Source organism: Catharus ustulatus, chromosome 5, assembly GCF_009819885.2.
Source record: "Catharus ustulatus isolate bCatUst1 chromosome 5, bCatUst1.pri.v2, whole genome shotgun sequence".
NCBI lineage: Eukaryota > Metazoa > Chordata > Aves > Passeriformes > Turdidae > Catharus > Catharus ustulatus.
Window position 1 is genome coordinate 26684885 of NC_046225.1, and position 12208 is coordinate 26697092.

Here is a 12208-nt window from a genome sequence, read left to right on the forward strand (position 1 = left end):
GTAGGTGGTAAAGCTCCCACTGATGTCAATAAAACCGGATTAGGGCAGCACTCTGGAAATCTCATCCACAGTGATTTATTGTTTGCAGCATGGTTAACAGATTGATTCTGCTGTCACTGAAAACTCTTTACTATTGACAGAATTAAAAAAAAATACATGCATTGCTAAAGTACTAATGATATTACAATGCCTTCAGCATAAAATCTTTTTAATAGAGACTTTAGGCTGCATCTTGAGTTCCAAAGGCTTCCGAAACAGTAACAAAACACTCCATCACATCTCTGCTGGATGTGCCACTGATCTTTGCAATGGGAGGCTGTGAGTTAAATGTGCTGTATGCCTGAAGGTGGTGGGTGGAGACAACATGATTGTGAGCATTCACATGATAGCATTCACATTGTTGAGAGCAAGAACAGGGTAGTATGAGCTGCCACAAAAAGAATTAGAAGAGGAGGAATGTCACCTTGAAGCATGTTTCTTGAGGGAAAATGTGTGTCCCTGGCTTACCACTGGGGAAGTACAACTTTTGTCTTACCCCTTTCTCCACTGGAGGACACACCTGCAGCCTCAATGAACATGGCACCAGTGCATTTTCTGAATAACAAAACTGGGGTGGAAAATAATGAGGGAGTGCTATCAGCACAAAGTAGATTTCTGGGAATGCGTTTCACAGCCAATACACACTATTTCACATACCTTCACACATCAAAGGACATTTTTACATATAAAAGGAGCACTTACCAATCTTGACAAGCTGCATCCACTGGACACCCTGTGTGCCAATTGCCACCAGAGAAAATCCAATCGTAGCACCTACAATGCAATGGGTCCCTGATATTGGGAGTTTCAAGAATGATGCAATTAGCTGCCAAACAGCAGAACCTAGAAACAAATGAACCATACAGTATAAACAACAATAATAATGTAACACAGAAAATACTTTGTCATGTGCCACATTCTTTTACAAGTGCTGCCTACACTCTTCATGAATAAGAGAAATCTTCTAGAGTTTTGTTCCTGTTCTGTCTCTAAAAGCAGATACTAAGACAGTTTAATAGCAGCTTTGAATGCTACATTTTACTTATGACTGTTAGTGACTAACACCTCCCTACAACTCATGGCAGTTCTGCTTTCAGTATTTACAGTCTGTCTGATTAAGTACACAAACTGCTCCCAGTGTACATCAAGCTTAGAAATCCTCATTCTTGAGAGCTGACCCTGGAAGCCTCCATGTGATCAGCATGAGGAGGCATTCACCATTTCCCTACCAGAGAAAGGTTCAAATTGTGGGACAGAGAGATTTTATGATTCATCTCAGTGATACACAGCCATCCTGTCCTCTATAGAAAAAATGGTCTGAGGAAAGAATAATGAGTCTCTCCCTGCTTTCATCTGCAGCTCATTGTTGCACTGCAGAAATTCAAGACTGCTGGAAAGGCTTATGTTAGTCATGGAGAAGCCAAAGATACCCTTGGCATAAGGAAATAAATAATTAAGGAACACAGGTTAATGGTTTATAAAGTAAATGCAACATCTGGTGTTCCAACAAGGCATCTAGGAAGGATGCTGGCCAAGAGTGCAGGGGAAAAAGTATCCCAAGTACCTCTTTCAGGAGTTAGATCAGACACAGTGGGCCACCAAGCTCTCGAGCATGCAGCTCCATGCTCTGAGTCATTTTCACTTTCCAAAGACACATGATCCCTGCTCCTCTTGCAGTGGGACTAAGCTCAGGACACCAAAATACTTTTGAAAGTGACACAAGCTTTCTTTGGACCTCCCCTAACATTAGAGAATTCTTACAAAGATCACTTCTTTATTTTAATACTTCATGGCCCTAAGACTAAATCTGCATGTATTGAGTCACCAATGGCTGCAATCAGACTGCCATAAGAGATCCTGAATTTTCTGGCTCAGGTCACTTCTCTGAACAGATCTACAGCAGATACAAGTAATAAAGCAAGGTCACTGAACACACGTTGGCAGATTACCCAAAGTTTCAACCTCTATCCTCAATTCTAACATGAGAAGATGGTTTGAAGGTCTTGAAACAGAGCTATCTGCAAATGGCGATTTGCTGGTATCATATGTAGCTGCATTTGGAAGTCAATCAGTTTGTAAAACTGATCTCTCACGGCGTACTATCCCAAAACAACTTTTACTTGTCTTGCTAGTGGAAATTCTAGATCAATCAAGGAACACCTGCTCCTTAATTTTTGGCTTCTCTTCCCGTGGACTAAAATAAAAATAAAAATACTGTGAAGACTTTGGCATGAACTTAGAGATCAGAAAATTGAAGTGAGGAGGAGAAATCAGATGGTTACATCTGAAAGAAGCCAAATAAAAAGATAAGCTACCCATAGATATATAATTACAAAATACTCAGTATAAAAAACAGGGGAAATGCAACCAAGCCACAGCTGCACTGCAAATGTCTAGTGAGGACTGGGGATTTATTGTCAGGAGAAATGGAGGGAGTATGGAACTATTTCCTGTTTATTTAACTTCATAGAATCACAGAATGGTTTGTGCTGGAAGGGACCTTAAAAGATCACCTAATTCCAAGCCCCATGCCGTAGGCAGGGACACCTTCCACTGGACCAGATTGCTCAACTGAAAACAAATGGGAGAGAAAGAAAAAGGTGGGGGAGGACCAATGGATGGTCTGAGAAGGACAATGCATAATCCAAAGAAGTTTAAGGAAGTACATTAAGGAACAGAAGAAAACACAAAGGAAGTCAGGGCAGGACTTTACTCTGGGACTTGCAGTGCTTTAACTACCTATATGAAAGATTTAACTCTTCTTTAATATAAAATGTACGCTCTCAATTTTTACCTTTGCAAAACTAACTTAGGAAGCTCACTAGGCTGATTCAGACTTTTCGTGCCTGCTGACACTGTGGCCCACACTTTCTCCTCTCAGTTAATAGCCCCTAAAGACAGACGGCTGGCTGCAGACTGCCCTGACCAGGAGTTGCCTGCACCAGCATTTGGCCAGGGTGCGTTTCATGCTCCCCTGCTGCTGAAGGCACCTCATCCATTCTCCTGAGGCTCCTGTGCTCCATGCCAGCTGTGAGACCCCATCAAATACCATGTCACTTGCAGCACCTGGCTTGCTGATCCTGGCTGGGATGTCTTCTCTGTTAGTGGCATCTCCTTAATCGCATCAGCTGCTGATTCAGCTTGCACCAGAACCTCTAGAAGAACACACGGGCAAGTTCTGACAATAATCTGACAATTAGTAAATGCTGGGCAAGTACTACAACTTACTCCCCAGAGTAACAGTCCTTAACTTCTCTTAATAAACAATGTGCTACAAATTACTACAAAATGCTACATTTTAAAATTTTTATCCCATTACTTCAGGCTTCCTTTTCTCTTAGGAGAGAAGGTTGACCTGAAAATTACATCTGCTGTTTTCTGCAAGCATCAAAGGATCTTCCACCAACATCTGGAAAGAGGATACAGTGGTCTCTCCCAGACTGTTGACTCATTTAAGCCTCACTGAAAATTCAGAAGCTAAATCCATTTGCAAAAACATGATAATGAGGCATGAGAGAACAGGGTGGGGGAAAATAAAGAGCAAAAACAGAAAGAGAAAAAGAAAACATCCAAGAAGGCTCAGAGAAAACACAGAAAAAAATACTATATATCCAGAGAAAAGCTGAAAATGGATTTGAGGAAAAAAAATTGAAATCTGCATTTTGTAACTTGTGATTAATTCTGAGACTTATAATGTGGAATTTCTTCTTAATGCCCCTCCTGGAGGAAGGGAATGCAACTGGTCATGGAGTTCACACAGGCTTATGTAAACATGCATGCAAATAAGTTGTTTTCTTTGAGTTTCTGGCCAATTGCCTCTGCAGGGAGTATCTGAGACTGAAAACTTTACCCTGCCAGGATCAGGATACCAGAAATAGATAGAGAGAAGTAAACAATGGGAATTGAGAATACACAGGTCACTTAATGTTTCAGACGGTGTGCTGTACTCCAAGCTCACACCCATGGGAAAAGACAGAGCCATCTCAGCAAGCACAAGGATAAAAGATGCAAGTGGAATGGTGCTAAAAAGCCACCCTACACCTTGAGGGAAAGACCAGACACCTACAGCTGACTCTGCAAAGTATCAGGAAAGAGGAAGAGATGGGAGGGGAGAGGGGGAAGGACAAGAGCACTTGAGGTGGCTTTAAGGTGGGATCATCTGTGGAAGTGGCTGCTGTCCCAGTGATTTCTTGGTAACCAAACTCCTCTTGCTCCTTGGGCAAGGAAAGGTGACCAATCTTCAGGAGGCTCAGATGCAGCCAAAGCTCCATACTCTCGAGCACACCAAGTCACCTCTGACAACTCCAGAAACTGTCACTGAATGTCCATTTTTATCCTTTTTTTTTAAAGGCACTCAATTTTCCCTTTTCCCAAAGGAAACAGGAAAATAACCATATGTAGTAAATCTCGGTACAGATTCACCTATCTCCTCTCTTGTGTAAAAAGTGTGAGGAGGTTAGAAGGGGTAGATGAAAATAATATTTAGGTCAGGTTTAAGTAGATTTAAGGAAGAAAATCTTTAAGTGGAACATCCCTCTCAAGCAGAGGATGCTGCGATGCTTGTGTAAATCACACCACCCTGTCACAGGATATCACCAACCTGTCAGACTGAGGTGGGAGGGCTGGCCCCTTGCCACGGCTGCCTCTCCCACAGATAAAGGGTTTCCTCCCTGCTGCCTCCTGGCCTTTGAAAGCAGGTTTGCTCCTTGAGGGAGCTCTCTAAAAGCTCACAAAGCCTCTTGCACATAAACAAAGAGTAAATAAATACCATGGCTTAATATTACTTACCTCAGAATATGCTGTTTGTTCTGAACAGAGATTTAGTTAACTATAAACACAAGCAAGGGGGCAGACTCTAAGGTACACTGACCTGCTGTCGTTTGGGTCAGAAAACCTAAAAATACCTTAAATGTGTGATTATCCTTACTGCTCCCTTGGTTTTGCTGTGGGCAAGGGTAGGACTAATTGCAATCACTCAGCCAGGCAATGAGTTTACACAAATGTGTTTGGATTTTCTGTAACTTTTTTAAAAAAGATTCCTTTTCATACACACTTATTGCAAACTGTTGGTCTTCTGCACAGACACAAATGCTAGGCTTTTACATTTTCCATTTACCATCACAAAAATCTATAGTATCTATAGTATCTATAGGATACATGGTGTTAAACATTTCATCTATTAGTTACATGGTTAAACCATTGAAAAATGTAAATTATTAAAAGCATTTAAAAAAACATAGGAGACTTGAATAGGAATACAGGCCACTGCATTCACACAAAAACAGATGTGCAGGTCCAGAAGATGGGAAGACTTAATTAACAATGCTCACAATTAACAGGGTGAAAAATACAGAACAAACATTACTTGGAATAGGAAAGTATTACTTACCAACCATTGCACTCACTTCTCCTGCCATCAGCAGTGGGACAGTGTTGTTGTACAGGTTGACATCAATTATACCTTTCCGAATTGTTTCTCCTACTTTTGCTCCCAGTAATACTGAGCCAGTGGTTTCAAAAACAGAAGCCAAAATGCAAGCTTGGCGTAAAGTAACAACACCAGAGCCCACAGCCGTTCCAAAAGAATTTGCAACATCATTTGCACCAACCGAAAAAGCTAAAATAAAAGCAATGATAAAACCCACAATGACCATCCACAGGTACTCATCCATTGCCATCTTTCCCCAAACTGTAGATTAGCTTCCCCTTTGCAAATAGTTAATAGTCAAGGCTGGAGGGTACCAGCAAAGGATTTGGAAAGCAGATTTCTTGTAAACAATGAGTTCTCTCTGGAAAGTGCTCGTAGTGTTAGAATGTGAAGAAACTGCTAACTGCTGATTTTCAAACTACTATAAATACTGTTCATTTGGCTGCCTTTGGTCAGCAGTGAAACACATTCCATATTTTTCTTCCAAACCGGTAGGACTGCGATGTTCTGTCCTGCAATAAAGAAACAAAACAAAAAAAAGGAAAAGAAAACAGAAAATAAAATTAAGAACAAAATGGGGGGGGAATACTCAGCAGAGCTCATAACAATGCACGTTTTCAGAAGCAAACAGATGATTTAAACCCACTAATGGGGTCCTACCTCAGCATGTGACTGCTCTAATCATAAAGCAATTCAGAAAAGATTCAAACTAGGTCACCTCCAAAGCAATATTTTTCTTGCAATATCACTGTCCAAGAAAATCTTTTGAGCCATTTAAAAGGATTTAGAAAGTTTGAGAATTTTGTTTGTGTTGAATTTACCAAGCAGAGCAATATAAGCCCTCTTTCTAGCAGGAGGATTCTGCTTGGCATTTTGCACCCAGTGAATATAAGACATATAGACCATACCATACAGCCTGATTCCCAGTTGATAGATAACACCTAGCTCCACTGATCTCAGCAGAGCTCTCAACATTTTATCAGCTGCAGCCATGGATAGGCTTCTTCAAAAAATTATTTATATGTATGTCTGCCTAGGAAACACCAATGAAAATACTCTGAAGAACATTAATATTCATGTATTGTTGTTATCACATCACATGCAGTAAGAACACAATTTCCTTACAGCTTCTCAGTCACTGAAACAGCACAATAATTTCAATATTTCCATGTATCCCTTCTGTTTTAGAGAAGTCTATGAAAAAGGTGCAACAAAAACATTGATTTCTCTGTTTTTTCCTATAGATAGCTAACAATTACTAAGAATTACTATATTCAAACTATTGTCACAGATATCTTTGAGTATTAATTTTGACTGTTTCAGTTTTATGACTGCCTTTTGAATTACATCTTTCTTAGTCCAATAAAGGAGTAAGCTCTTTCAAAGCAAAAAATGGACACAGAGAAAGGGAGTTTAAAATATAAAATCTTCATAATCCAAAAGACTTAAATAGAGTGGTAAGGCCCACAGTGATGTGAAGATGGTCAAAAGTTAGAAGTAAATTTTCCCAAACCACCAGCCTCCTCCAAGGGCTAATTCTCTTCTGTTACTGGCCACCACAAAGATGTCCTCTGGTCCTGTAGCAAGGGGTTAAACAAACATTTAGCAGCAAATATGCATCAGCCAACTTCACCTCTTTTAAGAAGCTCTTCTAGAGAGCAGAGGATGTCAGATTAAAGCTCTGAGCCCACCTCCTGCTCACTATTTCTCCACAGTCACTGCAATTTCATACAATATTCCCACATGCACAGTTTCAAGACCATGCTTAATTTCTTTCAATGACCCAAATGCAATTTGGGTCCTATGGTAGCAAGGAGGAAGGGTATCTCAAACCCCTGAAATAATAGCAAAATTGAAAAATTAAAACAGATTTTGCATACTCCTGAAGTGCTGGATCCTTGAGAACAACCAAGAGGAAAATAAAACATCTATATGTAAGTGTTTCCTAGAAAACTCTTAAACTGATGTCAAGGATTGACATATACATATTCAGCAAAAAAGATGTCCCTCTTTTTTTCCGCAGGCTCCAAACCGGCTGAACAACTGTTGCTTCAGTCTTTTCCAGATACGGAGCAGACATCAATCCCTGAATGCCTTACACTCTAAAATAACATTTCAGAAGGTCTTAATGGCTAAAAACATTTGTATAAGGATTTTTATACTATGAGATAACATGAGAAAACAAAGCACCAAAGCGTGTTTTATGTTTGAAGACTTGTTGCTTTTTTATAATTCATGAGCACTCAGCCCATTGAGTGGAAAAGGACTTGACAGAAACAAAAAAGTCTAATGATATTTGGAAGAAACAATTACAGTTAGCACTTGTCTGCCTGTGAATGAAGACAAAGCCCCACTAAAAGAATCTGTTAAAAAATTTCTATTATGCATGTCAGATTTTTGCTAGGAGATGAAATACAGGACTAAGGTCCTTCCTTGATCCTGGAGATTAATTATTAAGTTCTTCATCCTGCATTCATTTCCACAGTACCTTTGCCAAGTGCCCCAGTTTCTTCTCCTGAAAATGGGCAAAGCTGACTGAGGTCCATGCATGCATCCACAGTCTGTGATTATATAAGACCCATTTCTTTGGACCAGCTAGATAAAAGCACACCCTTATTCCCAAGAGAAATCGCTCTTTTCTCCACTTATCAACCAAACTACCAATTTATTGTGGTGACCTGATTCCTGGGACTGAAAGAGCAGGGCGATTGTGACATTCCCCCACCACAACAGAATTCATGGGACAATGTTTGCCAAATCTGGCTCCTCCAGCCACAGCAAGTTCCTGCAGTTTCCAAAATAAACCACTAAGTCACAAGGCTGCCTTTATTAGCTTCCCTGGGAGAGGGTGGGGTGAGTTCCTCCAGATGGTCCCAAAGAAATTAAGACTTCAAGTGTGTGTATGTGTGCTCCTAAATCATCTCACGAAGGCCAAAGTGTCTCTGAGAGACTGTCAGCAGGGCTTTTGGCAAAGGGCCCAGAGAGGCAGCTACATAAACTCCCTCCCTGTGAAATAGGATACATGGCTATATGGTGTCTTAAGAAGTCACCCCTCCTGTAATTTTATGCAAGGTGATGGTTCAAAATAGAGTTTCCTCCAAAACCTGAGAGGCTCAACTTGATGTCCACTGTGTTGGCACAAGCAACAGTACAGCAGCAGCCAAGCAGTGTCTTTAACAAGACAAAAATCAAAAGGAATAAAGGAATAAACATATGTTTAAAAATTAACATGTAGGCTGCCTTTAAATGGCTAGGTGTTACTACTTTTAACCTTAAAAAATGGTAAGAGATTTTAAATGCTTACAAAAAAAAAGACAGAAAAAAAGGCACATCTCTGCTGAGAAAGTTTTCAGAAATGAAAAATATTCTACAAAGCAGGCTAGTGACTAAATACAGAGTAAATCTTGTAGCACACTTTTTTCTAGAGCCCAAAATACATTTGGCATGCTCAGACATGCTGAGCTATGCCCCTCATCACCTAATGCAACCCAAGAGCCTGTGGTATTTCATGTTGTTACTGGGATGAAAAAGCAACTGGAAAAAACACCATGCAGTAGGGAATGGTAGGTGATTGGCTCCATGTGTGACACCTGGAAGTCACCAGCCCATATCTCTCCTCTTCTCACTTATATTTTATCAATGTGCCTCTGTGAAACCCAAATGCAATTCAACCTGACCTGCTGGACACTGGGAGATCCTCCCATTTACCTCTGGGACTAGTACCACCTCTGCAATCAGGTGTGCTATGCTACCACAGCAGACTCTGAATGGAAAAAGTACATTTTCCTACTTAGGCTTTGGATGACTCTTCCTGAACCAGCCCACCCTGTTCTTCCATGCTGCAAACTAACACTTGGGCATTAGCAGGGCAAAGGAATTGTGCTAGGACCAGGGAGCTGCAGGACCTGAAGCTGGAGCATGCATCTCTGATGGCTGTTAGAGTGGAGATAAATGCGTAGAGATGACATTTCAAGCTGTAAGAAGCCAATTCTGCATTAAGGCAAGTTTTTTAGCTAACCGAGTTATGGTCCATAGCCAGTGTACCATACTTAGGAGGTTCGAGCTGAAGCCTTTTAAGTGGACTTAGAAACTTGCACCTCATGAGAAAAATTTGATTTTTGGAAATGCTAAGCATGTCCCTCTGCCCCACTGGGAGATGATCCAGACACCCCCCTCAGACTGCATTTTGACGTTAACTAAGCAGTTTGTTATAATATAACTCTGTCAACACAGAGTGCTATTTCTTCCCTAAGGGAGAGATGAGAACAAAACCTAGGTAAAAAAGCACCTCTATTCATGCACAATGACAAGTGAATCCTCAGGAAAAAATTAGGATCTCATGGTAATCATAAGATCATTTTAGGACATGTTTATATATGGATATTTACTAAGACAGGTCTCCTGGAAGCTATTCACAGTACACTACTAAGCCTAGACAAGTTTTAGTGAAAAAAATACTACTACATTCGAAAATCAGAGGTGTCAGGGTTTGGGGATTTTTGTTTTTGCTGAACAAATTGCTGCTAAATAGAACAGAGAAGTATCTAACAGCAGGAATGAATGGATAAATAAAAGCTCAGGACTATGTTTAAATTCTAGAGAAGCAACCAGAGTGCATTACCCACAGCAATCCAACTGTGCAACAAAAGAACAAACAGAGCTCCCATAAATGTCCTTGAATCTTCTCTTCACTGAAAATCAGGGAAGAACCTACAGCACCTGTGAAACACTGAAAGGTATGCAGCTCATACCATATATAAATCATGCTGTATACAGCTCTCCTACTCTCAGAAGTTGCCCCATGCTGCAGCTGAAAATTTTCTTTGTTCTGGATGGGACAGAAATTCTGTAATGTCCCAGTTAGTTTTAACCAATTTGTTGTTGCCCAAGTATGAACAAAAATCAAAGGACAGTAGCTAGTGTAGCATTTCCCAGAATAATTTTTATGACTACTCTGCTTTGCATTATGGCAAGGCAGACAAGGGAGGACAATTTCTTTTCCTCTGCCGTGTTAAAAACAGTAGACATTTCATGATTGACAGAGGCACTGAATTTGTACTGACAGGCAGGTTCACTTCTAGTTACCAGTGGTGAAAAGGTCTGTCTAAAAAGCTTACCAGACAGCAGCTTCTGGGACGTTAGTCCCTATCCTCTCTATTTCTGTATGTTGCTTTTTGTATAAAACTAATTTGTCAGGTTCCCACGTATGTGTATAAACCCAGGACAGATCTGGCATTCCAGTCTACGGGTACTAAACAAAGCACTGCATAGAAACCAAGCCTGATTTATACCCAGAGTTACTCATACCATTCATATCAATAGTCCTTATCATTTCCAGTTCATGTTCAGGCCACAAGGCTCAGAAATTATTTACTTTAAGTTACTAACCCTACATTCATTATATGAAAGGTGGTATTGAATTGAAGTGGTTCAAGGCTGAGAACATCCCTATATGGCTCTAAATTACATGCACAGGACTTGTCACAAGGTCAAACATTATGCAAATTTAATGTTCCAGTACACTAAAAGCACTCCAAACTTACTATTAAAAAAATCAATTACCACATCAACAGAAGCAGGTTTTGTATCAATCAGTTCCTATTTTAACACATTCATAATGTGTTTAAGCATACTTCATGCTACTACTTGATATGGAAACAAGACTGAAGTTGATAGCTTTCCAAGGATTCCCATCCAGTTTAACATTGCAGAGAGGGACTGTCACTGTCATCCCAAAACTTCCAGAGGCTGCTTCCTTTTCTTAGTCCCTATCAACCTTTTGTTCCCACCACTGAAAGGTCAAAAATGGATATAAAATATCTAGTATGAGATTTTGTTGCTGAAAACATTCACTAAAAATAGACAGAAGTCACTTTCAGCAATTCTACAAACAAGTAAGAAAGGTGAAGTATCAACAAGTACTCATGCATTTGCTGATAACATCTTTTTCTCTAACTAAAGGAAAATTTTATCCTTCAGTGACTGAACAAAGCCTTTTTCACACGCAAGTAGCTTTTATAACTCAATACTAAAGATTTTCAAGATCCATTCAGAGAAAACAAGTGCTCATGGTTACAGAAAACATGTTTTATAAAAGAAAACCATGCAGAGAAGGCTTTAAAACTCACCCAGTATTTAAAAGTTGTTTCAAGAGAAAAATAAGCTAAGTTCTTCAACTAACCTTCCCTCTTGATTGGAAATACAGGTTGAAGTCTAAAATTCAGCACAGTCACATCTGAACATGCAAACTTTCAGAGGGTAGAAAGAGGGCTATAACTTACACCTCGCAGTCCGGGGATAAAATTCACTCTGGCACAGGAGAGCACACAAGACAACACTGAGAAGCATCAATGCGAGTCCTGATTCTTATTCAGTAGGTGAAAATCTGCCTCCTCTTAAGCAAAGAATTCTGCTGGGGGTGGGCACTGATAAAACACAACACTGCGTCACGACTGCACCAGACAAACAAACCAATCCAATGAAGCTCGCATTAAAAGCAACAAAACGTTCCCTCCCCCACCCACCCCCCAGGCATAGGCATAGACAAGAAAGGAAATCTCATTTTTTGACTGTCAGCTGAGTGTTTTGGTGAGATCAGGTAATCTCTGAGGAGTCCCAGACCTTCTATTTGCAAGCACACTTAAATGTGCTTTTAATTCAAGTGCACGTGACAGTAGGGTACGTACATCCAATTTGGGAATGATGTTGCATGCTTGCTACTTTATCCATGTCAGCAGAGGT

At 40.2% G+C, this 12208-nt stretch overlaps 1 protein-coding gene across 4 annotated transcripts in view; it reads right to left on the reverse strand.

The window, feature by feature from the left end:
- SLC20A2 (solute carrier family 20 member 2) overlaps positions 1 to 12208 on the reverse strand; it is a 59073-nt gene that overhangs the window by 27820 nt on the left and 19045 nt on the right. For 3 of the 4 annotated variants that reach the window (XR_006162987.1, XM_042779269.1, XM_033060055.2), the window contains exons 2-3: positions 5429 to 5979; positions 742 to 882 (exon numbers count right to left, since the gene is read on the reverse strand). Coding sequence is in view for 3 of the 4 variants with exons in the window: in XM_042779269.1 (XP_042635203.1) it covers positions 742 to 882; positions 5429 to 5717 (430 nt within the window). In the remaining variant the exon portion in view is untranslated. Of the gene's footprint in view, positions 1 to 741; positions 883 to 5428; positions 5980 to 11748; positions 11837 to 12208 lie in introns of those variants that run through there. The other variant, XM_033060056.2, reaches the window with a different exon arrangement.